Raw genomic sequence first — 27,073 nt, 5'->3', positions numbered from 1 at the left:
GATGGCGCCTAAATCACTATAGTGCATGTAGATGTCGCTACTGAGACACTGTAGCTATTTATTGTTGATACACAGTGGCAGAGCAATGCTGCTTGTTTCAAGCAAGACTGTAAAAAGTAAAATACGCCACTGAAACCATTGACGTGTACGTGTGTGTCAAGAAGAAGCACAAAAACAAAATCATATCAAATTTCCAAGATTTACACCTAATTATCTTGGATTGTTGTGGTTTGTGCTGACCTTCTAGTCTATAAAGAGCATGTTTATTTATGAGATCATACCAGTTATTTGTCCAGTCTTAAGGCGATTTTCGTAAAGTAAACGACGCGTGTTACGCCACGATTTACGTACCGTAAGTATGAATAATTTATAACTAAAACACTATTTTTACTCGTAATTTTTAGTAACAGCCATCAGTTTGGGGTAAATTATAACACTAAAATTTTTCTTAAAAACAATTGTCACGTGACTGATGCAGCATTACGCCATGCAGTGTCACGTGTGATATTTGTCATTCCGTTTAGCTAGAAATATTTAAGGTTGAATAACAGTTAAATTGCAACTTTCACTTGGATGAATTAATTGAAAAAGAGTGTAAATTAAATAGTCTGGTTAAAATATGCAAGTATTTTAGTTTGTGCGTAGTTGTGTGTTGCGTCATCTTGTCAAATACCTGACAGTATTGTATTCATAATTTACTAACTAATATTTTCCTAGCTATAATGCAATTGCAGTTTTTGTTATATTATAGTCATTAAACTGTAAAAGTTACTAGAAAAGTTGAAAAAATTAATAAACAACAACAATAAAAGTAAAATTATATGAATAACACTTTACTTGACTAACTGTTGAGTTTTCTTCTGTCACTGTCAGTTGTCAGACAAATAAACCAAACAGTAAACAGTTCAAATTAAATTTTTTCATGTTTTTTTGCGTAAAAACGCCAAAAATGTGTCGTTTAGACTCAATTAGGGGCAGCCGGGAATTACTAGAACCAACAAACATGCACTTGTGTGTCAATCAAGTGAAGGGCAACACTTCAGACATTCCCTTCGATTTACAGGACCTAGGGCAACATGACGATGAGAAACCAGTACGGTGGCGGCGCACTTTCCCCGCTTATCCTGGTGCTGGTGGGATTTGCGGCGGTGTCGTCGGCGGCAGTATCGCGTTCCCAATCGCCGCAACGATCACGCACAACAATGGAACCAGCCTTTGCGAACGCGGGCCAACGAGCCGGTGTCGAAATTTGGAGAATTGAGGTAAGTTTTGTTTTTAGGACAGTCGATTCTTCCATTAGTGGTTAACCTTGTTTGGTGTAAAGTGCGGGTTTTGTCGTGCAAAATTGCTCTAGTTACCTTGGTTAAACCAGTTTAATAATGGGGGTTTTCCTTGTGTGATTCACACCTAATTTACCCATCAGTTAATCATATTTATCTATAGTTTTTAAAATTTGGTGATTTAAAAGCGTTTGAAGCAGTTAATTTGCCATTCGGATAGACATAAAGGAGGTACAAACCCACTTCTAATAGCTTTTTGACATTTTCATTTAACTTCCAGTCACCAAAACAATGTAATAAATATGTCTTAAAAAACCACATTATAAATGACTTGAACGTTACAGTAACATAAATTCAATTACTCTTAAGTAAATTCACGTTATAGAGGCGTTGAAATATCTACTGACAGAAAACTGTATAAATACACTTTCTTCTAAAAATACAGATTTACTAAGGTGTTAGATGTCAAGTCAAAAATTATAAATGTTATATTTACCTTTTAATAGGATTTATCACATTCACTGATAAGATTTAGTGCACTGATTTTGGGATCATCAATAATAATTGGCTGAAACAATTCCACTGCCAAAATTTCTCTAAAAATACAAAAAAAACATGTTTTGACATTTCTCTGTTTCCCTCAGGCTGCAAAAAGAAACGTGCTGTCATTTATAAATTTAACACCGCCGGGAGTGTTATATTTTTTGGTTTTTGTCCAGACTTATTAATTTTCCAGTCACTCTGTCTCTCTGTTTGAGTAACTTAAAGTAAAAATATCCTCTGTTGAGTAATGACCTGGAGAGGCCACGTTCACCCACCCCCATTGACATGGAGTGTACATAGAGGTGGTAGGGGCCAAGTCAAGTAGGCCTTTGCGCATATAACGTGTGACGTAAAAGTGACAGTGACTGATGATTTTAAATTTGGTCAAATTGTCACTAGAAAAAGTTATTTCCAAAATTGTCGGCAAAACACGTACACACGCTTTTTAATCCAGATTAAATACACCATAAACTTTTACTATATTAACGAGCTGATAAGAGTAGAAAAACGATAACAAAAAGGTCATCGTTTAACATTAAAGCCGCGTTTAACTACCCTCTGGAGGGATTGTATTACAAAAGGTTAATTTCTGCAATTTTACAGGACTTTAAACCAGTGCCGTACCCGAAGAATCAATACGGAAAATTCTACACGGGGGATTCCTACATTATTCTAAATGTAAGTAAGACTCTGGTAATGTGACCGTCACTTATATATAGTATGTACCTTAGTAGTTGGCCGTTACGTCATCGTTTCAGATTTACTTTCAACTGTTCTTATTGTTTATCATTTTAGGTGGAAAAATGATGACGTAATTGTTATTTTACTTAAACTGGACTGTACTAATGTCTTGTGCGTGTTTTACAGACGAAAATCAACAAAAGAGGGGAAAAATCCTGGGATATTCACTTCTGGCTCGGCTCCGAGACTACTCAGGTGAGACTTGCGATTGGTCGCGGTTGATTGGTGGAAAAAAAACAAAATACAATCAACCGTACATCCCGCGTTATTTTTAGTCTTTTGGTGTGCTATTTCGATCCACCTATTCATTGTTCGATGATAAAACCTATTTAAAAGCATTGTGTTTATGTGTTACGGTCATTAAATGCAAATTTACTGGCAAAATAATTTCCAGAAAGACATTCAGAATATCTAGGTTAGGTTTGATTGCAAAAAGTCACGAATAGGGGGTGGGGTCGTAGACAATGAAACAAGGATCCAATCAATTAGCCGCACTATCTATATCTGACATTTGTTAGGATGAAGCTGGGGCGGCGGCCATTTTGTCGGTGCTGCTCGATGAACAGTTGGGCGGCGATCCGGTGCAGCACCGAGAGAAACAGGAACACGAATCGCAACTGTTTCTGTCCTACTTTAAATCGGGCGTGCGTTACGAACCTGGCGGCGTCGCTTCCGGGTTCCGGCACGTCGACCAGAACCAGGCCGAGACCAGATTGTTCCAGGTCAAAGGATCGAGAAATATTCGAGTCAAAGAGGTGAGTTTGTGAAAATTTTTATTCAGTTTGGCAACGTTGGAAAGTGACAGAATTGTCACATAAATAGAGCAAATCAATCAAGTAGGCGATTACTAAATTATTATCATTTAGGTGGATCCGAATATATCTTCGATGAATAAAGGTGATTGCTTTATTCTGGACACCGGTAAAATTGTGTACGTGTACGTGGGTACTGGCGCGAAAAGAATAGAAAAACTCAAGGCGACGGCCGCAGCCAATCAAATCAGAGATCAGGATCATGCTGGCAAGTCACGTGTCGTCATTGTCGGTTGGTTGTGATTTTAGCAATCATGGCACTCTTAAAAAAATTTGACGTTTCTACAGATGAGTTTAGTCCGGAATCCGATTTTGACGCGTTTTTCACTGCATTGGGGGGTGGATCGCGAGATTCGGTGCCCGAGGCGACAGCTGGAGGCGATGATGCGCAGTTTGAAGCTTCCGAAGAGCGTGCCGCGGCTTTGTACCGTGTTTCTGACGCTTCTGGTGCGTTTTCGTGACAATTTAAGTAAATTTTTATAATTGGGGGGGAATTTGTCATCAGGTTCACTCAAAGTGGAGCCAGTTGGACGTCGTCCTCTAGAACAGTCCCAATTGGATGCTAAGGACGTGTTCATCTTGGACACTGGTAATGGAGATGTTTTCGTTTGGATTGGACGTCAGGCCACTCCTCAAGAAAAACGCGAATCGATGAAGAAAGCCGACGCCTACTTGAGCGAGCACAAACGGCCTGCTTGGACCCACGTGGAGCGTGTAGCACAAGTGGGCAACGTCGCTCTTAGTAACTGTCAAATGTGTAAGTCAAATTGTTTTGTTCAGGGGGCGGAGCCTGCGCCTTTCACGCAATACTTCCGTACCTGGCAAGGTTACGGCGAGACAAGATCGAGAATTGCGCGTTCGCCGAGCCAGCCGCGGCTTTTCCACGCTTTGCTGCGTCCGGGCAGCGCCAACTTTTGGGTGGCCGAACTGTACAATTTCGATCAAGACGAGCTGAACACGGATGACGTCATGTTTTTGGACGTTCCCGAATCGAACACGGTGTATCTGTGGGTGGGGGAGGGCGCGGACGCTGACGAAAAACGATTGGGCCCCGAATTGGTTAAGGTCAGTTCCTCTAGTCGGTTTTAGGGGAGGTTCAAACTGTTTTAAATTTAGACTTACTTGAGGAAGCGCGGTCGAGAGGAGAGCACCAAAATAGTCGCGGTGAACCAGGGAGAGGAGGACGAGGAGTTTAAACAACAGTTTCCTTCGTGGAACCCCGGTTTGTGGGAGAACCAGGTGGATGCAAGAGATTTGGCAAAAAATTACGAAGACTGAAATGTCGTTTAACACTCAATGTATCGCGTTTGTTGCTTAGTTGCTTTTTATGTTTCTATAGTATACATTTTTAAGTAAAATAAAATTTCACAATTTTTGTCAAGAATATTATTTATGTAAGATTCACATAACATGCAGTGCGTTTGTACTGTTAATGGCAAGTGCACTGCAAGAAGTATACAAATGACATCATTCACAATAAACTCAAAATTAAAGTTAGAAAATAGATTTAGATAATTATACTTGCTTGCATTTTAAGAAACGGACAAATTTTTTTGCGCTTCCAAAAAGTGAACAGACATTCACAAACAAATACAAAAAAGTATTCTTTAAAATTTTTAAGTTTAAAGTTTAATAACAGTTAATTGACAACAAAATTACAACTCTGTCAAACGTCTGAAATGGCTTTCCTTATTGGTTGCTTGTATTAAGATGGCAAAACTTAAGAGTAAAGGCTAGGTAGGTTTTGCACAACTATTAAGTTACTAATTTCGCCGTATACAAGTGTAAACAGTACATTAGCTCATAATGTATCTAATCTTGAACAGTACACATACCTTACCATTGCAATAGCCAAAAAGTGTTAAGCGTTTCTTTGTCCTCGTGCTGGTTTGTAATGCTTGTAACCACACTCTTGCACTACCCTCCTTGGTTGGTTTCTCGGTTTCGGATCAAAATAAGACACAGGTTGAAATACTAATTACTTTTATGGCCAAAATTCAGCCCTCAATGGTGTAAGCTTGTCACGTTATTTTTTTCCGCGATTTGTTTGAAGAGATTCGACAAAAGTTGTATCTCGTGGTAGTCCTAATTGTGTGCCCGCGGTTTTTTCCGGCGTCCGGCTGTCAAGAATCTGCATGGCCAATGTTGCCACATCACCCACGATAACAAAAGTTCATGTGAACGATGCTTTATAAAGTGATGACGGTAAATAAAACAACGGCCACGATCGCATAATAATTTATTGAAGAGTTATTAGTTTCATAATAAAACGACATATTTACGAGTCTTATTGTACGACAAAAAAAAATTTGTACATATATTACATAGATCTGTAAAAAATAATAATACATTATAATAATATCATTTGAGAATAGGTCGCACAGAGTAAAATTAAATGAGCGAGACTAGTTCGATCACATTAATCTACGGAGATTGCGTAATAAATGATACAGTTCTTCTTAAAAATAACTTTAAAGATGCCTTGAAATTAGAAAAATTGAGGTTAAGTTAAACGCGTTTCAATACTTTGATTTAATTAAATGGAATGCTCCTATATATTATAAGGTTAGAACGCACATGGAATGGCTTATATTATGTATAATAGTTGAAACGTTGTATATAAGTAATTAAAACCAGATCAGATGTTTAGGTAAACGCAACCGAAAATACTGAAAAAAAGGCAATATTCGCTTATTTAACAGGAAGTTTTTTTATATGCATATTATATATAAGTATATAAATAAAAGTCCTATATACATTTGTCATACCAGACTGTATTAAACATAATAGAGGAAGTGTCAGTGGCGTGGAAGTAATCAGGTACACACTCAAAAAAATTAAAAAAACAACGTACCATCGACGCAACTGAGGAGGTTCAAACGGCCGAAACTTGGGTCTCTTCATCATCTAGAATAAATAGAAATTTAACGCGACGTCGTTACACCATAATAATAACAGTGTCGGAGTCGTCGTTTGTCAGTTCGTAGTCACCTAATTAGTAAAGTTTGTCAAACCAGTTCCAGAGTCAGTGGCGTCCGCGCTTACCTTGGTCAGTGTCGGGGTCGGTGTGAAAATGGTAACCTTGGGTCACGCCCTCGTCCGAATGGGCCCGACTCAGCCGGTGTAACCGAGCCATGTGAGCGGCAACGCTGTAGGAAGGCGGCTGTCGTCTGGCAACACCTAAAAATATGTCGATTGTCTGATTAACACTCTGTTGCCAGGTTGCCACTTCTATTTACAATTAGTTGCATGCGAGCTGTAGCAAAAAAAGCGGTTATGTACACATCGACCAAGATACTGAAATGACAGTGACAGTATTTTCGTCGATGGTAGAGGGAGGCACTTACCATTGCGCAAAGCGTGGGGTAAGGGGGGCAACACTGCCACAGCTTGGGGACAAGGCGGTATAGCACCGGGACGCGCGAGACACCAGCCTAATCACCATCAACAAACATTTTTTTTTTTTTCACAAAAATTATACAAACAAAACATACACACGCACACATTGGGTTTACACGCGACATTTCGATTTATTCGGATCATCCTCAGGACAAAGACTCCCATGATTTTTTTTTTAAGTCCGAAACAACTGACATTGTTTAAAAAGCACGCCAGTATGACGTATTGCCCAATGAACGATAAGAGAATGTCTTAAAAGACCTTTTTAGTTTGTCCTTGTCACTAACTATTTTTTGATGCATTTGGCAACGTTGTAAAGCATCTAGATAATAAAAATCCAACAAAAATCAATAACAAATAAGATTCAAGCTTTTCGATTTTTAATATTTAGCTTTAGAACCGTTTAACCGTCCTATGACGTCACGAAAGACTAAATAAAAAGATAAGATTGCCATGACTTTATAAACATTGAGCGCGCATCATGTGACCCTAAAATCGCTGATTTTTGAGTTGTGGTTGTAAATTACCCTGATTCCTACAAGCGATGTAAATTTTTGAAGTTTATCGCTAAAAACCGAATATTTTAAAAAAAAAATCATGGGAAAGCCCCATTTAAGAAAAAATGTGGTAAACAGTGACCTGTCCAGTTTTGGCCTGTCAAATCGTACACTCAAGCACAAACACGTCATCGATAACATTCAGGAACGCAGCCAAACAAGAGATACAAGAAACCAGTACGTACCTGTCGGTAAAGCGGTCGAATGTCTGGACGGGCTGGGACAACGAGGCTGATAGACGTGATAATCGCCCCCCGAACCGGTCGTAACTTGACTAATCGTGCTATGTCCCGAATCAGAAGACGTGACCGAACCTGTACACCACAGACAGAGTAGAACAGGGTGCGCCAAGCGTTGCAAGAGAGAGAGAGAGAGGGAGAAAAGAACCGGGGAAAACTTAGACTTACCCGAGGTGAGGGTTTTTCTTAAAGGCAGATTGCTCAGTGACGTCACGCTACTGCTCTCCGCCGACAGCGCCACCGAGGGCAGTGGCGTGGGCGTGTCCGAGTGGGAACGTTCGTGCATCGCCCGGCCCCCCGAACTGCTCGAACTGTGCGAGCCGTAGCTCGAGTAACTCCCTGAAAATAACCGCACTTTTCAGTCACGGAAACAAATGACAAACAAATAAGTCACCTGTGGCGCTGGGCGCTCTACGAACCGCCGGACTGGGCTGATTTATATTGACAGCGTGCGAACCCGGCTGTCTCGGTTGGTACGGTCTGGTTTTAGCCGGTTCGGACAGCGCCAGCAATTTGCGGACGGCTTGCGGTGATTGCGAACCTGAATAATTTAAATTAGCAACAAATTTTGTAAAAATTAAATGAAATTGTCAAAATGACAGCTTTCTTGACGCAAATCGAATTTGCATTGCTTTAATGATCTGTCATTACACTAAAAAGTGTCAAAATCCCACTCATGAAGCTATAAAGTACCAGTCAGCTTAGTTATGCTCACTTCTATTGCTTTCCAGTACGTTTTTATACGAACAGGAATTTTGACAGTTGCCAGGTTTGTGACAGATCAAGCTACGTCCAAAATTGTCTCTACATGTCACATCTGTCAAAATCCAACCCAAAATGACAATAAATCTGCAAGAAAACCCTCAAATTTTATTAACTCCATAGGAAACGTAATAAATTCACTTTATACGTCTATGGTTGTGATTTTGACAGTTCTGAAGTATGACTGTTAGTTTGGCACTGTTATTTAACCGATCTCCTGACTGAAAACTGTCAAAACTGCATTCATAAAGCTATAAAGCACTTTACACATTTATAGCACTATAAACAGGATTTTTTTGACCCAAATCAATTTTAGATTGCCTTCAAAATTCCAAATAATCAATTTGTAACAAAAAACTCACCAAACTTGGGAGTTGGTTTGCGTTCATCGCTCGCGCTACTCGTGCTGCTCGTGGTAGAGGGCGCTGGTGACGCGTGACGTTTGCCGCGTTGACTGCCCGGACCCGAAAAACCCCCACCACTGGCCGCATTACCTACGTCAAACGTCAAAATGTAACTGATTTGAGTTTAAATCAACTGTCAAGGACAAACCTTCGCATTCCAGTGACATTTCGTGCAACTTTTTCTCGTCGGTTTCGACGTGCAAATTGTTCAAGTAGGCCTTGACTCTGCGCACCATCTGAGATTCTTCGAACATTTTTTTGGGGTTAGGAGCCGCCGTTGACTTCTTACGCCGTTTTACCGTGGCTTGACCTGAAATACGCGCACAGTGCAAACCACCACAATTGCCGATGACGTCATCGTTACCTTGAGTGTGGTACTGCGACGAAGCGGTGGTCATTTGATTCAGGGCAACCATCGCGTTACTAGCGGGCTGCCCGCCCAATTCCAGCATCGTTAACAAATCGTAGGGGCTGCTGCACATGTTGCTAAGCGACCGCACTTCTTTGGCGATCATCCGGAGCTTTTCAAAGTTGACCAGGCCTTCCACGTGGGAATCGTTGCCGTCGTGGATAAACGTCAAATCCTTCTTCACCACCGGATAAAATGGAATCTGTAAACAATTGAATTGAAACAAACCGGCCCAGTTATGGGGTGGATTGACGTACGATGGGCGGTTGAGTTTGTTCGGCGCTGACCAATTGCCTGTACTTGCTCATGTTCCTCGACGGGTCCATTAGTTGTTGTAAATCATTGAAAATTCGCTGATATTTACCGGGCAACTTGTCCCAAGATTGGCGCAAACGTGTCACTGCCCCGTGACCCAAACCACTCAATATGGCAAACATTGAATTGAAATTTTTACACTCCTTGCATTGTCCTGGAAAGATCACATTGCACTTTTATCACTTGGCAAACTAAAACCAGTCCCCAACAAACTTACGGGCAACTTTGATAAATTGCTTGATAATCTTCATGCGTCGCACCGGATTCTGTTCGGAACACACCTCGCTCACCACCCAAAACATTTCCTTGTTCACCAGCTTTTCAAACTGTTCCAGCATCGGCGTGCCGTACCTAGACTTGAGCCGGAACAGGTCGTCAATGTATTCGGTCGGTTCGATTTGCCGGAATATGCTGAAATCTTGCAACGTTAACTGAATGGCCACTTCCACCGCGTTCAGTTGCAGGAAATGCACGGCACTTTCGCGCACCAACTCGGGCGCCAACTCATCCGGCACCTAAAATAATTTCCGTTGAAGTTTGAAATTGTTTATGTTTTACCCCGAAACGTCAAATGTGACAAACCTAGGTTAGGTTGACAAAAAAAACTCTACGTCTTTTGTGAAATGTCAAAGCCAACCCTGTGGTAAGAAGAGAGAAACCATTAAGAATCAACGAGTTAGACAGAGATAGTGACAGTCTGTCAAAACAAAATTGGTCACATGACCACTATATCAGAAAGACCTATTCATGTCTTGTGATTAATTGTCCACAAACTGTTTGTAGTTGTCTTAGTCTAACTCATTGTTTTTTATTGGTTTCTCTGTTCTGCTCACCAGTTTTCTATGTACAGAGTAATTCAATTTTGACCAACTGGGTTATTTTTTATTTTAGCAAAAATTGCAAAATACGAATCTTGTAAACATTTACGTATAATTTTTTTCCAGACTAAGTATACTGAGTGTCCCAAATTTGAGTAACAAACTATTCCACCTTTCCAGTTCTAGCAGGTTGTAGACATTTACGTGTACTTCATTTCTAGATTAGCATACAGGGTGTCCCAAATTAGTATAGATTTGTTTAAACACCTTTCTAAAAACTGCGACAGTTTGTTATTAATAACTCGGAAACGGTTAAAGATACAGACAGCAAAATGACAGAAAATTGAATTCTTACCAAAGTTTCCGTTATTCCGTTGGTTTTCAAGTAGTACCGACTGCTCAAACCGATGCGTTCGGCCAAGTTCTGCAACTGATCGGGCAATCGACGTTGTTTGATCGTTTGCGTGTCAGTCACCGACACTTCGCACAAGCTGAAATTCGAACTCGGATCGGTCATGCCGAACTCTTGCAACGCCAACATGACCACTTCGTGCGCCGTCGTTTCCTTGTGGATGAGCAGGTATTTGTAACTTTGATCCGGTTTGAACACTTTGAGCACGTGCTCGGGATAGTCGGTGCAGCGCAGGTCGTCGTAGCAAATTGACATTAAATCCGGATTGCTTTGCGACTGGTAAATGTTGCTGGTTAGATTGGAAGGTGGGGTAAAACTGTCCACTTGATCCGTGGCGATGCTGGATGAAAATTGGTTATTTAATCCTAAATCAACTTGGCTACAGTAGACGGCAATAAATCGGCCGATGCACGTCATTTGACGTTTAACCCGCCACGTTGTCAGATTTTTCATTAAAACATTTGTTTTTATTTACTTCTCATATAGAAATTAACACAGTTTTTTTAACAGAGAATTTTGAACAACTAGCAATCTGGCAACAACGCACACCACTCGTTAAACGTCAAGACTAATCGCTATGCAATACGAATGCATTTTTAAAACGTCACTGTTGACGTGCATCGCTCCCATTAGTGCCGCCGACCAATAAAAGTGCAATTACTTGATAATGTTTTTGGGTAAAATGTTCATCTTCATTAACGCTTTCTGTAGTCGGCGTTTCGGGCCCATGGTGGAAAAATACGGTTTTTTCACCTCTTTCTGGGGACTGTTGATGGTAACTGGTTCGGAGCAGGGCGTTGTATGTCCCAAAACTAGGTTACCCTCGACACTTGACAACCTTGCCCGTGGATCGTGCTGGATTTTAGCTGTAGACAATTTCGAAACTCAAAAAAAAAGTGAAAATCGCAAATTCATCTCCGATTACTTTACAAACTGTCAAGAAACGATTTACATCAAAAAACCCTGACGACTTGAAGTTGAAAAATTCCAAATTTCTATTAAAAAACATTTGTTCAGGATTTTTGAATATTCTTGACACAAGGTGACTGTAAATTTTCTTGACACAAGGTGACTGTAACAATTATATTATGTATTTTCCACTAAGTGTCAAGAAACGATTTACATCAAAAAGTCACGCTTTATCAGAAATTTTAAAAATAGAGAGAAAAAAATAGTTAACATGACAGCTTTCTTGACACAAGTTGAAAAACTCTAAATTTCCATTAAAAAACATTTGTTCAGGATTTTTCAATTTTCTTGACACAAGGTGACTGTAATAATTATATTATGTATTTTCCACTAAGTGTCAATTTTGCTCATAATATTAGTAAGTTGCTATGGAAACTAACCATAAGAGAATGAATTAATTTGTAGCAAATTTCGACCTTAGCGACAACTTACCGATTTCAGAGACTTTCCTACTCCGGGGCCTGGGTGAATTGTCGGGAGTGTTGAGCATCTCCTTGAAATGCAACAAATTCGACTTGATCGTGATACTCAAATGGGTGGTGCCCCTCAAAATTTCCAATGCCCTGGCGTTGGACACGTGCTCGAAACTCTGGCCGTTCACCTCCAAAATTTGATCGCCCCGTTTCAGTCCCACCTCTTCCGCTTTCGACTTTTTGTCCACTTTTGAGATAAAAATACCGAAATTCCGTTCGAATCCGCCCAAAATCTGGAAACTTAACGGTTCGTCCCGATTCGGTCTGGCTAACACTACGTTTCGGATTCGCGCCTTGGCCGCACAGGCGATGTTTAACAATCTTAACTGGCCACCCATGTGCTGGTCCTCCAAGCCTTGTTCGAAATTCTCCAGGAAGTCAATCATATCCGGATCGGTTTCGAAATCGGTGAAGTGATTGTTGACCCAAAGCAGCACGACCCTGGTGACACGGTCCCTTACTTCACTTTCCTTAAACCACTCCAGCAATTGATTGGCTATGTACAAGGAGCTGGGAGTGAACACCCGGTGGGTTAGCAGAAAGTCCTCCACATAAGTTGGGTCAGTTAAAGAGTTTTCTTCGATCAATTGGTGGGTTAACTGATCTGGAGTAGCTCGGATCACCACAGGGCCACGTCGATTAGTGCCCGACTCTGCAGAGCCACGCAACTCGGTCACCATAACCAACTCCCCGTTCACTTCGTGCCGCTTTATGTTCTCCTCTCCCTGGTGCAAAATTCGATAGTAGTCACTCTGGGTGATGCACACGAATTGACAGTCTTCACACTTGGTGACCATCACTCCTTTGTGATAGAGCTTGTCCATGGTGGGGAGGATGCCGAATGCGTCGCCCATCGTTAACATTTGTGCCTCCTCGCCGGGGATGATCACTTCTACGCAACCGTTCACCAGGACCGACCAAGAGTCCAGTTCCTCTCCATCGTTCATCACTATAGTTCCGGCTTTTTCCACCACGGCAAACACCATAACGGCGCACAACGCCCTACGTACTGGCAAGGTCATGTTGGTGAAGGCCTTCAGGTGCTGAGTGAACTCCAGCAGCGCTTCGATATCGTCCTCGGTCCGTTCAGAAGGTTCTTTCTCCAGGCAGTCTCTAACTCTATCCCTCACAGCCAAACTCTGCACAAAATAATTGTTATAAAAAAAAAATGTTTTGACGTAGTTGACAGCTGTCACGTGACTGTCAAACACTTTCTCATTTCATTCAACGTTTTGTTTGAGGCTAATTTTGACAGTTGTGACACAACAAATACAAACGTACGTCCATGCTTTCAGCCAGGTCATCCTCCTCGTCGCTGTCCACGATACTTTCCACCAGGCCGGACAGATCAGGCTCGTCCCCGTCCAGTTCCGAGTGGTTCGAGGCCATTGTATCGCTACCACTGTACGCCGAGGACGTGTCCGAGGAGTGGGAACCCCTGGAGCATTTGTGGTACAGGCTGGGCCTGGGGATGTTGTTGTGATGGTGGTTGCCATACTACCAAAATAAAAAAAGACAATGAAATTGAGTGACTGTGTACTTTATTAATTTAAACCCCAAGAGGTAAATTAACACTTCTGACTGATTGACGTCAGTAATTATTACGAATTCGGATGGTTTCCTGCGCGGTTAAAATTAATATTAATAACGCAATTCTGCTGTTTATCGTTTTCGTTTTGAGGTCGAAAAAATGTCAAATCACAACGTCTCACTACTTACGGCATCGTCAAACATTATGTTGATTGGTCTGTGCTGTTGGTGCTCCATTAAGGGCGAATTTTGCGTTCTTCTACCTTGGTCGATGTCTGGGTAGTCGATCTGAAACAACATCACTACTTTATCAATCAATTAAAATAATTTAGACACCATTAAAAACTATGTTTTGTAGAAAAAGATTTCCAGTTAATGGAGCAACCAGCGCTAACATGATACACCACGTCACTATGACGTATTTTGACAGTTGGTTCAATTAGGGTAGCGTCAAATTACGTCATCCTGACGTCACGTTCCCTTCAGTTGCTCCATAAAACCTCACAGAAATTTACCTCGGAGGCGTCATCGTCGACCTCCACACAAGTCGAGTTGGGCCACGAAATCGAATTTCTCCTTCTCAAGTATTTTTTCAAAATCTGCACGTTCTCGTAGGTGCCCGACCGCCTCCTCCTCACCGACAAATCGCCTAGTGACACTCTTTTGCGCAACCCCGGCTTATAGTCCAGGTCGTAGCAAGTCCTCAAAGCGTGTTTCAACATTTTTTTTTTCAGTTTATAGTACGAAAACCTTGTGTTTATCGTGGTAAATTAAACCACAACCCTGTCTGCGCCACTTTAGATCGTGTAAACATTGCCCAACGAAGATTCTCACACGTGTTATCAACCAGAAGCACAAACAAAAATGATAACCGGTTAATATTCGTTTGGCGCCATTTAATCCTCCGGAGAGTGACAGATAATGCACATTCCTCAGGGTTGAACTATTATTAATGATAATAAATGTTCAAGTAGGCGCCACCTACGTCCTCCAGCAACATCCTTTCGATAAGAGTCATGTGACACACATTATTATCTCACAGAAAAAAATCCAGTGGCCAACAAACTTTCACTACTAGCTCAGGTGAAACTACAAAATTCACTTGGGCGCAACCAGTACCACCAGCAACTGCGACTTGTATCAAACACGCTAATTACGTTACGAAAAAATTATTATTATAGTACACCGCGATGGTTCTCTCCGAGTCGAAGCAGTACGGAAAAGTACCGAACCGTGGCGCAAAATGTTCATACAAAAAGGAAACGTTTCCGCTTTAGTGAACCCATGTAAACTACGACACGTAATCTTCCTAAGGGAACCGACTTAGAAGAACCAATGACTGGGTACTACTGTACGCCACTGATAAGAGATAAGCGGTACTGAACTGGAATGGGGTCCCGTTGCAACTGCCTGTGCACCAGGCCTATGCAACGACGCCTTTAATCTTTTGGGGGTATTATAAAAATAGAACAGATACGGAGAAGATGTACTGGTGTGTGTGTGTGCATTAAAATAAGCCTCAATACATTCCTTTCTTCTATATTAGACTTAAAGGTTGCTACCACAGTTTTTTTTTTAAACTATTAACAAAATTGCACGGTCAACGCCCTCTGGTTGCGTTATGGGCACTTTTGACTGTACAGAGTTGCTAACACCTGAAAATGGACGTTTCCCACAGGAAACCGTAAGAACCGACTTCCTTAACGACCTACTTTGATGTTTCGTTGTGTTGACAGTTAAAAAGGAGTACGTCACACTGTAACTTTAGAGAATCAACCACAATTTAGGAAGTACTACAGTTGTGACGTCATTTACACGATAAGGAAGTGAGTCAAACAATAGGAAAGAATGTTATCAGTGTGAGTAATTAAGTGCATTTGAATCACATCTGGATTGATCAAAATAAAGAAAAATGTCAGGTGTGACAGGTACATCATTTATAACAACTGCATGTCAGCTGTCATTTTTTTCTGACATTGAAATATGAATCCACCAAGTAAAAACTAGCCAATAACTGCATATTGTTATTAAAAAAGATTAAAACAATAGGCTATAACAACATACGCACACAAGTTCCGGCAATACAACATGCAATTTGCACTAACACAAGTGCCACTCTAATTAATGGTTTAATAATAATTACTGTCTGTGTATACTTTCGATTTTCCACCATGGACGCACGTGTAATTGCCTAGTTTACACGGTTTTTCTCGTACAAGTATGAGTAAAATAGGTGAAAAGTACTTACGACAATCATCTCCGACGGTTCCAAGACGAAACATTCGTTTTGCCTTCGGGCGCTGCCCCCTGTTCGTTTCCCGAAGCTGTAAAAAAACCCCACATTACTATCTTGTCCACTACAATAACAATTAATTTACGAATATGTAACAACAATAATGAAAGGTGTGCAATAAAATGGCCACCGGAGTGTCAACGTGACTAGTGGCTGTCAGTAGTAGTGATGAGCCAAAAATCCAATTCACACGTGAGTGGACCGTGTTGACGTCACGCGGCTCCATATGGAGGAAACGTGTCCGAGTGACTATTTATGCACTTGCCGACGTGAATGTCGTCAGAAAAGTATCAGATATCAGTCTTCCGCCATTTGGCCCAAATGATACCACATATGCATTAAACGTTTGCAACTGTTCTGACGTAGTCAGTTGGACCAAAAAAAAAATAAATGATTTCTTGGGTTGAAGTTCCTTTGCTATACAAATTCCCTGACTGACACACCTGTTAACCAGCCCAGATTTATCGAAACGTAGTAAAATGTTACAAAACTCGTTTCTCAGGTGTAACATACGTGTTTCTCTTTGTAGTGTGGACTTAGTAATTAATCACTAATTATCACAAGTACGTTTGTTAAAGGTAAACGTTATTACGATTATTTTGTTCAAGTTAGATGTGTTCGAACTGGGCACATTTAACCTCAATTTGATGCCGTAAGGGGGGGGCTGTCACATAACCTCAAACTTGTCAACTGTCAAAAACGCTAGCTGGTGCTGTCTGGCTGTCTCTGTCTTGCATCAAGAAATTGGAGAGAGAGAGAGAGAGAGAACTTTCTGACAGTTTCAAAATGGTTGTAGAGGCTTCTGGCACTTCCAAAGCACTTTTGTATGGTTCTGGCAGTTTTGAATGATTTTTTCAAGGTAGTACAGACTTCAGGCACTTCCAAAGGACTTTGAGAAGGTTCTGACGGTTTTAAATGATTCTGGCAAGGTAGGAGAAGGTGTTAAACACTTCTGGCACTTTGGAACAACCTTCGGAGGCCTCTGGCAGAGTTTCAATATGGTTATAGAGGCTTCTGGCGTTTTAGAGAGTTCTGACAGTTTTAAAGGATTTTTACAAGGTAGGAGAAGGTGTTTGAAGTTTCTGGCACTTTTGAACAACCTTCAAAGGCCTCTGGCAATTTCAAAATGGTTGCAGGGGCTTCTGGCACTTCCAAAAGACTTTGAGAAGATTCTGACTGTTAAAAACTCTTTGAACAACCTTCAGAGGGCTCTGGCAGAGTTTCAAAATGGTTGTAGAGGCTTCTGGCAAGTTTTAGAGACTTCTGGCAGTCTCAGAGGGCAGTTTTGGAGGGTTCTGGTTACAATTATATTGTTCAGGTGAGATTTGTTTGATCAACACTTATAATCACTTTTATCAGCAGCCTGCTCGATTGTCTTGGTGATCAACTGTCACGTTGACGTTTACTACTAAACGACGAACAAAGCAACAAACGTTCTTATTGGTTGAGTTTGCGATGCAGATGATATTTAAACGAAATCCATTCTTTCTCGGAAAAAGGGGCAATTACGAAAGCGCGATCGTTGCGAATGCCTTCGTAATTATGGTACGAAAGGTGCGGCCACCAAGGTTCTATAACGCTGGGATTACATAAATTAAATCAATCGTAGGAACCTGTTCCCGAACGTCTTCAACAACAATCACTTGAACCGTCAAGACGAATTGGTGAAGGCGCCAGAATTGTAGGTTGCAACTTAGCTAAAAAAAAAAACCATGTCACAAAACAGGAAATTACCAGAGAAAAACAATAGCCAATCGATTTAAAACACACGAATCCCACAATACCAGTGTTGCGGGTTATAATTCAGATACAGTTCCTTCTAGAAACATGCATATGGCAACACTGCAGGTGTGGGTAAAAATTGGGTCACGTGACTATTGATTGGACTCCCTTGATTGAATTAAGTCACTTTTACAATGCTGCCAAGTTTGTTTACCAAAAAAATACGGACCGGAAACAGTTGAGGCCCTAACCAATTAAAAATAGGTTTTATCAAAGGTGGCACAGTTCAGGGTGGACCCTCCCTTAACAGACAAAAAAAAAAAGGTTTAACACCCCTCCGAGTAGCTTATGGGTGTTTGAGGGTGATTGCTTAAAGCCTTTTTTTTAGGAAAGTACCATTTACGGCGAAACTACCAGTGAAAAGCCACATTTGGCATCTGGTCAATGGGTCATTAAAAAAATCGCATTGAAAGTTAATAAAAGTGAAGAGGCGTTTCGCCGTCAACAAAAATGGTGGTCACCAGTTGAAATCTTGGTTTTTTTGCGCAGAAACAACAGAAGGACGTCAGAAATAGCGTAATCGCATTAAAAAGGAAACTCCTCCTGAAAACACAAAGGAGCTGGGAATTATTGTTTTTTTTTGACGTGTACCAGTACTGAGACTGATTTCCCTGCCAGTTTCTGTATTTTGCCTACATTTCAATTTTTCAAAAGACTTTCACCAATCACCTGCTAGTGTGCGTGTGTATCGATTTCGATTGCCAGCCAACACCTTGAATAGTTTTATCTGCGTCCTTCTAGACTCAATCAAATGAATATTTAATGTAAATGCTGCCTTAATATACAGTAACCCGAGAATTTGTATGTTAATTTACCTGAAATTTTCGATACCTACATCCCTATGGCAGAGGATATCACAAAAATATCAGCTCTACTAGATTTTTGACAGATGACTTTAAGCAAATGAGCTGTCAGTGTTGAAGTTTTAAAATTGTCGCGGCCTACCTGATTTGGCCAAAGTTGCTTGTCACTAGCAGTTTTTGGGTTGTTTAGGTAAGTTTAGGCCTTTTCAAGTGCACAAAGCAAAGCCTCTGCAGTGTACAGATTGTGACTTTTTTCACCAGTTTTGTCACAGTCAAAACCAAACTCAAACTTGGCTCAAAGTAGGACGAAATGCAAATGGTGGATACAGAGAGGCTTTGGGCAATTTTTTTAATGTTTTGAGTCCTTCAAACTGCCAAAATCACCTTGCAACCGATAACTACACTGCCAGGGCCTACACTACCCCTGGGGACACTGGGAAAACAAGGGAGGGCTGTCACATAACCTCAAAACGTGTCAACTGTCAAACAGGCTAGCCAGTGCTGTCTCTGTCTTGCATTAGTTAATTAGAGAGAGTAAGACAGTACCAACTGTGTTAGGAGAAGGCATTAGAGGCCTCTGGTACATCTAAACAACTTTTAGAGGATCCTGGCAGGTAGGAGACAGTTTTGGAAGCTTCTGACAAATTTAAAAATGGTGCTCCAACGCATTGTACAGTGCACTATTGGCATTCTGCGACTATCTAACGGAAAATATAATATACCGTTGGTCGTCTGAAAAAAAAAACCACACACACAAGGTGATTTATCCACGTTAAAAACAAACAATCATTGTAAGGTCAATTAGACACGCTGTATAGTGCAATGGACACTTGCAAAATCTAGGTTGCTCTATTGTTTCCATGTCTAGGGTGATACGGTGTTTGTGACACCCTGTATAAACACGAAACGTGGGCAAAGAAGGTCGCAGAAGAAAGCTGGGGTGATTAAATATGCATCCATTCATAATAATACAGTGAATCGAACAATTCTCGCATCTGTACGATGGCTAATTAGTTTGCCGGGTGGAAAAATTGACGGAAATTGTCTTAATTACACTCAATGCAGGTCGGTAATTAGTTCTAGATCTGAAAGTTTCGCGAAAGGGTCACGTTTACGTCGATCCTTTTATAAACGGAGAGGAAAGTCCCACCCCAAGCCAAATTTGGTAAACGCACTCGGAATGTGTGTCACTCGTGACTTAGTACAAGTGCACGTCTGCAAATTTTTAGTGAAAGTCCTAAGTTCAATCGCCCCTGCGTTATTTACAACAAGAAATTAAGTAATTGGGCTGGTTTTGTGGGGTACAATTGTAGGCAACCTAACCTAATAAATTCATGTTATTTACCTGCTTTTGTATCATTTTTTATGCCCCCGTGTATGTTCTTAGTGGTTGTGAGCAGGAAAAACACTACAAATTTACCTTTTTAAACAATTACAATAAAAAAAAAACACTAGGGATGACACCTTCCAACCAGTGACAGTGACATCTGACAGACGACACAACAGTGTTGCCACAACCTTTTTAGCAACATTGGCAATATCCATTCATTTTCCCAAGGAGATTAATGCAAAAACATTAAATACCGCAATTGCCTAGACGTTTCACACGAATATTGGGTTTATAGCCGGTGATTAACTGTGACTTATTGTTTATGCTGTTTTTTTTTTGTAAGCATGAGACTTGATGAATGTGACAATCCCGGTTTCTAACCAAACTTTTACCTGTTTCTACATTAATTACGTAAATTATTATTGGATAGTTATGGTAAATGATGATGCGCCACTAAAAATCAACAATTCTATTGTTTTGGTGTGAATGTAAACTCCTGAGAGACTGGTTTTGGAAGCTGTAATTATATTTTACAACGTTGCCACTTAATACTAAAAAAACAGTGCGAAGCAGTATGGGGGGCGGTACCGTGTGATCGTTTTCAAGCACCAATTCAGACGAATTTCCTGTCTTTTTTTGTGTGGTCAACAAAACAACACTAATAGAAGCCAGGAACTGGCCGATTAGCGTTTACAATGAAAGCCACTTTATGAATGACGAGCGATTTGGCAACCCCGAAAATCACCGTCAAAGGAATGCACACAATACAGTCCGGGCAGACCATATAGTTACAATAATTATTACCTGGCCGGTTCTTTAATGTTCCGTGAAGACGTTCTTCATGTCAAGTTCAACGGAAGAACAGCAGAACAACACTTGATCCCGTGCTTCGTTCACGAGCCGCTAAACATCTGCTTTTCAACTGAATGAGTTGTTGTTATTTATTCTGTCAAGTGTCATAAATTTTGACAGCTGCTGTCGCATTGAAGCTGGCAAAAATTTCTCCTCTAGCAATTAGCAGTTAACCCTCCCTTTAAGGACCGTAAAACCCAAATGGCAAAGGGAATAAAGCTCAATAGTAGCCCTTAATAGTCTTAGCACACTGGGTTGTTTGTGATTGGTTAAAAAAAAGTTTTTTGACCAATCACAAACTAAATATCAAAAACAGTTTTTTTTTGATATTTGACAGACCCATTTTTGGTCCCCCAAAACGCCACAGAAACTTAACAACATTCAAGCACGTTTCAGACAACATTCCGGTCACGTTTCGAGGCCCAAAATATGATTAATTTCGCCCCCTGGGGATGATAGGGAGGGTGCAGAAGCTTTCAGACGCTAACAGGAACAATATGGGGCAAAATCAATATTTCCAGTTTAGTTCACCACACAGGCTTTTTTAAGCAAATTCATTATGGTTGTTTGCCTTCATTCCCAATGAGGGGTGGAAAATATGAAAAATTATTATCCCAGACATCAAACACACAAGGGAGGCGCCGTGTAAAGGAGATTGTTTTACATACTTCTGGCAAGTTGAGCAAGGACATCAGTAATTGCAGTAATTTGATAATCATTTATGATTAGTTTGTGTAACTAACAGAGAGAATTCTTTGTTTGTAGGTACCGGTACCACAACACTTTTGAAAATTATATGAGACTATGTAAGTAGGTATTTGGCATTGTTCTATTGTTTCAAGTTTTTTGTCCTACCAGCTATTGCTGTTTCCCATTGGATGGATTGCCTCATTATTTGAGTATAAACGACCCTACAGTTAAGTCACTCTGGCTAATTAGATTAACACCCTTAAGGAAGTGGATTATTAAAGGTAATTGACATTTTGTAGTCTCATGCAATGTTTGCATTATGATAGTACCGAAATGAGGTTTCCGTTTCAACACAGTATATCTAAGATTAATATTTGCCTTATTGCTAATTTTACAAGAATTACTCTCATGAAATAGGGCGCTTAACCTCAAAATTTTGGTTATTCAGATAAATTGTCTTTTAAATATTTGTTCTGCAAACTGGAGAGGTCAAACCTTCACTTTGGACCAATCAGGATCCAGTTTAATTATTGACCTATCCTGTCCCCTCCATGCAAGGGTTGTGTATCAATGACTGTTATTATTATTATTAACAAATGTCAATAATTGTGACAACCTACTATATGAAAGGTTTTTTTGGGTTTTTAGTTGATTTTTCCGATTAAAACTTTAGTGTAACTGAATAAAAGAAATACAAAAGACATACCCATATTGTCACAGTGATTTACACTGGAATTCCAGGATGTAAAATTCCAAAGGTGAATCACAATATCACTGGCCGAATTCGTGGCAAACGCACAAAATCGACGTTATATTCACTCAATTCTTTACAGGCAGGGCAAAGGATCACACGCACCGACCATCAGGTAAAAGGGAGAAAGTCCACTAGAGCACTGAATAAGGTACAACCGCGGAAAATCCGATTCACTTCCGTTTGTTTTGTATTTGTCGAACACTCAATTGGTCGTTTCCGAGCTTATCGCCAGTTTTTCCCAGATAACAACATCAACAAAACGCCTCGAATTTGATGGAATTTGGTCGACGCGAACGCGCAACAATCCCTTGTCAACGTCTGAAACTGTTTTGTGTGATCGGGGACGAGTGCAGCGCCATTAACGGGGAATTTACGAAATTCCTTATTCGGCCAACTCTTCGGATCGTTCCGCGTTGAAAGGCAATGTTGCCGATACCACTTTATTTACAAGCAATTTTAGGGGTAAGTGACAAATTTTGATTTTCATAGCTTTTTTAAAAGTGTCAAAAAATCAGGAGTAGCACACCAAATACGTCTCGTTAGTCACCCAGCAAATTTACATACACATTTTGTACTAAATAGCCCACGCTTCAATGTCATCGATTTAAAAGTGGGAGGATCATTACCAAATGTTATACAAAGTGTAAGTCACTTACCTGGAGCGTGGCAGGAACATGGAACCGTCAATAAACACGGAACCGCTCAGTAAAATGTACCAACATGTTGACAGTTCTCCAGTGCTGTAAACAAGTAAATTTTACGTTTGGCAACATTGGCCTCTAGTAACTGTCATTGTATGTGACAGAAAAAAACTTACTAATAAAGTACATCATTGGCCAGATGCTTTTCGTATCTGACGACTTTGCAAAGGGCGCGTAAACTCGAATCGCGCAACGATTGCAGCGCCTCCAAACCGCTCAGCCCGTAATAAATCACTTGGAGGTCTTGCAGCGAACGACAATGGGGAGCCCGCGCGAGCGCCCTCAACCACATGCCCTCCCAGTCGGTCATTGCCGCGGTAGATGGCGCCACGTACGACGAGGACGCCATCAACCCGTCCGTTAGCCCATAGATGGCGCCGGTGGCCGTGGTAGTGCTGTTCTAATACGCCATTTACTTTTGAAATCCATGCCGAATAATTGATCTGAAAGTTTTAATTCCGTTAGGTTAGTTGTCTACTAGATGCTACTAAAATGTTTTGCCCTCGAAATGGCTAATGTTAATTATAAAGCGTTATCTGGTTACATAACAGAAATGCTGACTTGATAAGAGAGAGACAAGTGTGTTTGTGCAACATGAAACTAATCCAGAAGGACACTTTGTTATCTACAAGTAGTGTAAACATGGTAAAATTAGGGTTTGTTCACACCTTACCCATCCACATTCCTTATTAAATAATAATGTCGTTATAGTCTAAATTTGCTTGAAAAAATTTACGGGAGTAACAGGGTTTACCGTAAAGTCTTAGAGTTATTCCAAGCAAAAATCAACCATAATAAGTTACGACAGAATGGTATGCATGACAACACTGTAAGGGTTGGGAAGCCCTAGAGAGTTTTAATTTCACGGTTGCTTGAGTGACAAAATTGCTTCTACACCCTCGTATTAAGTGAAAATGGCGTCGACGATGTAAAAACTCATTCCACTTTGACAGGGTGGCTCTTTTTACTTGACCACCCTGTATAAGTGTTATTTTTGCACGCTGCTACTTGAACGTAATTAAAACATAATAAACATTAACGACTGCTGACTGTGCGGTGCGTTATTAAAACATCGTTATTTGTTTACCTTTTAAGCCGTTTCGTAAATGATTAAAAATGTTGGAATTCCTGGCATTCGAACTGATCTAAATCTGGTGATTCAGGGCGTCAAAATGTAGGGAACACCCTGTATATGTAAAATTCACGTGGGAGTTGTCGCATACTTGACCGTTTTCTAAAATGAGGAGTAAATCAGTTTGGCAACACCCCACGCAATGACAGGCACCATTTTGATTTGAAGGTTTCCACCACCTACTGCGATAAGTAAAAAAACGCCTAGTGACCTATGCATTTTTCACAGTGACAGTTCACTCCACAGAGCAGTGTTGCCAAGTTGAGCGTAATAGACTATTTATCGTAAATTGTGTACTGATGTTATCTAAAACCTGTTAAATATTATTAAGCGACCACACTTACACGCCTTGTTGCCAATACTGTCATTTTTTAGTGCACATTGTAGATTAAAATACCAACAAACTCGTCCTTTTTGGTTATGTCATCGTAAAAAGCATAGTATGGAGGCAGTCACGCACAAAACCAATTTTCATATACAAAAATTCCATGGGTGGTGCGCTTCTTTTCGTGTTTACTGTCACGCTTAGTGGGTTTGTGCGGTGGTGACCTTGTTGCCACATTATAATAATTAATGTGGTGTGGCAGGAAGAAAAAAAAGCAACTGCGTCGGTTAATTTACAAGCAGGTCACGTGACCTATCATCTTGTCAAAGTTTGACGGCTGTCAAAAAAAAATTGCCACCTGTTCAGTAGGAGAAGAACCTGGGACAGGTGCGTGTAGCAAACGACCGGCGAATTGAAGAAACCTAAAAACACGGATCTGAATAATGGCGGTCGCGTTGACCGACTTCTTCGGGAGGCTGGCTGCATCTGCCGTTATCTTCGTCAACATTCCTTTTACTATTTCATCAAAGTAACAAAACACGCTTTGGAAAAGTTTAACCTGCACCATCGGGTCAACGACTAAGGTTTTAGAAGGAAACCGATAAAATAGGAATAATCGAGTGGCGACGTTCCGTTCATCGTAACGATTATGACTAAAAATTCACCCATAATCCACCATTTACGGCTCGTACCGGAAACGGATCGTTACTACATTACTTTGTAACTGTAAATGAAAGTAATCGAATGCCGTTTAGTTGTGGCAACACCGCGTAAAACGTCAATGTCATTGTGGTGTTTTTGACGTTTGCCGGTTTGTTGTGACATTTTAAGGTTACCTACCTTAAATTGCCGGCGTTTTTTTGTACAAATTGATTTTTTTTCGGTTGTTTCGTGCAGTTTTCTCGTTGGAGCAGTTTGTGCGACACCAGTGTTGCGGGTAAGTACCAAAAAACACAGTTAGTAATGCGCGAAGAAAGTTTCAAACATGTTTTAACGCGAGATTTCTTGTTTCGCCATAATGTCAACTTTTAAACCGACCTAGACCCGATTTGGATATCAAAATTAATCAACATCAATACTGTGACTTTCTCTTCATTACTTACCGGCATAATAAAAGAACAAACGAAGTGATTTTATGGTGTTTAAGCACGTTGCGCACACCGTTAAGGCAGGAAAATGAAAAAGCCCCTTTTGCCGCACTTATTGGTGTTTTGCTGATTACAATAGCGATTTCCCAACCCGAGCCATTGTTTACGGTTTATTTTTGTTGTCAAATAGTGGATTTGTTTCATCCTTTCAGTTAGATTAATGTTTAAAATCCCTAAAAAACGCAATTTGTGTGTGTGTTTGACACATGTCACTGGTGGTCAAAAATCCCACCCATAGACATATCAAAATCGCTTTTTAATCACTCAAACCATGGAGCTGTAAATAAAAAACATACAGCAAATATTAGTGTAGTGTTTTATAGTTTTATGCAACCGACTGGACGGTCACACACACGTCATAACTGATATAGAATAGGAATCTTGTATTAGTTCATTGACTCGTTATAAATAGAATAACTGGAAAAAAATCATATTTTTAGGATCTGACGACCGCATAATACATTCATAAAGAGCAGACCTGGAATTCCCCATTTGCGGTCCAACTGGGTAAAAAGCAATTACGACACTAGTTTGCGGTTACTTGTCCAATAAATCACACTAAAAAAAGTGGTTTTAATAATGTATTTGGACCACGGTCGTTTGTTTACTGTGTTTAAGAAAAAACGCGTGTGTAAAGTGACCTAGTGCAGTAAAACCAGTTTAAAGTGAGGTTGTAACGGAAATGATTTTGACTTAGAAACGCACCTGTCACTTTCTCCAATCAAATCCTTTTTACATCCCTGGTGATACAAGTTTAGTATACAGAAACACAGTGTAAAACTCGCGCACTCTTATTCACCCAAAAAAAAAAACAAAAGAACCGGCAACCGTTAAAACCCGTAAACAAAAACGTAACGACGGCACAGGTGACGCGATCGACGTCGAAGCGTCGTTGTCGTCGTTAACGCGACGACGCTCAAGGTAAACTGACAACTCCGGTCCGTCGAGCGGAAAACAACGTTGCCGTTCGATAGAGGTCTTCTACTAGGTGATCGATTCACGGTAACGTTAAAACGCAATTTTGACAACAATGGTTTGTCACATTTTAGTTTGTGATTGGCCAAAAAAAACTCATTTTGTTTGACTGTCCGATGTGACATTCCAGGCAGGTTAATACAGTCACGTGGTCAATTAAATTAAAAGCCATGAGGGTGCTGCAACTCCCTATTAAGTTTGACCGCAAGACATACTCGCTTTCCGTGTCGTCCGGTGTGGATGTCCTGCCCCTATGGTGGCTCTCTTTCTTCAATAAACGAAGAAGCAGATAATGTATGTATTGCAGGTAAAACAGAACACTGTTGTAATTGACTGAGTAATAATTATTTACCAAACTGTCCAGAAGGATACACAAAAACCTACTGTGAACAATGTTTATTTACTTTAAGGCTTAAATATACAATTGTTGAACAAACTTAACTACAACTCAGCTGATCCGCTCTGTAATTGGTCCATAACAGGTTGGTAAGTGTAACTTACATACAATTGGCGTAAAAACCTTACACCACCAACCACAATCAACTTATTGAACAGCCCTAGTATGGTCAGCAGTATCAGGGCGATTACATCTGCACAAAAACAGCTAAGGAATGGACTTACATTT

At 40.5% G+C, this 27,073-nt stretch overlaps 2 protein-coding genes and 2 long non-coding RNA genes across 15 annotated transcripts; 3 read left to right on the top strand and 1 right to left on the bottom strand.

Moving 5' to 3' along the window:
* The first annotated feature begins 192 nt into the window (after window positions 1-192).
* On the top strand, window positions 193-4,751 carry Gel (Gelsolin). The gene is made up of 10 exons (XM_081991558.1): window positions 193-352; window positions 1,064-1,262; window positions 2,427-2,501; window positions 2,691-2,759; window positions 3,083-3,319; window positions 3,431-3,608; window positions 3,665-3,823; window positions 3,882-4,099; window positions 4,157-4,441; window positions 4,493-4,751. The coding sequence occupies exons 2-10, from the start codon at window positions 1,077-1,079 to the stop codon at window positions 4,652-4,654; spliced, it is 1,569 nt and encodes a 522-aa protein (XP_081847684.1). The 5' UTR covers window positions 193-352; window positions 1,064-1,076; the 3' UTR covers window positions 4,655-4,751.
* An 851-nt stretch (window positions 4,752-5,602) lies between these two features.
* Window positions 5,603-26,407, bottom strand: PDZ-GEF (PDZ domain-containing guanine nucleotide exchange factor). 8 transcript variants are annotated; one of them, XM_081991541.1, is made up of 20 exons: window positions 26,179-26,404; window positions 22,985-23,311; window positions 22,824-22,907; window positions 15,912-15,987; window positions 13,853-13,951; window positions 13,415-13,630; window positions 12,093-13,272; window positions 11,353-11,557; window positions 10,635-11,031; window positions 9,679-9,976; window positions 9,404-9,615; window positions 9,102-9,348; window positions 8,886-9,047; window positions 8,696-8,827; window positions 7,966-8,112; window positions 7,740-7,910; window positions 7,518-7,646; window positions 6,724-6,810; window positions 6,422-6,556; window positions 5,603-6,283 (listed from the first exon to the last, which is right to left on the bottom strand). In XM_081991541.1, the coding sequence occupies exons 2-20, from the start codon at window positions 23,215-23,217 to the stop codon at window positions 6,252-6,254; spliced, it is 4,242 nt and encodes a 1,413-aa protein (XP_081847667.1). In that variant the 5' UTR covers window positions 23,218-23,311; window positions 26,179-26,404; the 3' UTR covers window positions 5,603-6,251. The 8 variants fall into 8 exon arrangements, with proteins under 8 accessions (XP_081847667.1, XP_081847666.1, XP_081847669.1 ...); XM_081991540.1 differs by having other exon boundaries at window positions 8,886-9,348; XM_081991543.1 differs by lacking the exon at window positions 6,724-6,810 and having other exon boundaries at window positions 26,179-26,403.
* On the top strand, window positions 16,571-18,536 carry LOC145736992 (uncharacterized). 5 transcript variants are annotated; one of them, XR_014180162.1, is made up of 5 exons: window positions 16,571-17,015; window positions 17,093-17,254; window positions 17,319-17,510; window positions 17,566-18,002; window positions 18,067-18,536. It is a non-coding gene; the product is annotated as an uncharacterized LOC145736992 (long non-coding RNA). The 5 variants fall into 5 exon arrangements; XR_014180161.1 differs by having other exon boundaries at window positions 17,093-17,274; XR_014180164.1 differs by having other exon boundaries at window positions 16,777-16,864; window positions 16,896-17,015; window positions 17,093-17,510.
* Window positions 22,488-23,308, top strand: LOC145736991 (uncharacterized). The gene is made up of 2 exons (XR_014180159.1): window positions 22,488-22,629; window positions 23,119-23,308. It is a non-coding gene; the product is annotated as an uncharacterized LOC145736991 (long non-coding RNA).
* Window positions 26,408-27,073: the final 666 nt, after the last annotated feature.

The sequence above is a fragment of the Ips typographus genome, linkage group LG13 (assembly GCF_016097725.1).
Source record: "Ips typographus isolate SLU linkage group LG13, UJ_Ityp_2.0, whole genome shotgun sequence".
Taxonomy (NCBI): domain Eukaryota; kingdom Metazoa; phylum Arthropoda; class Insecta; order Coleoptera; family Curculionidae; genus Ips; species Ips typographus.
This window is presented reverse-complemented; position numbering and strand designations above follow the sequence as displayed.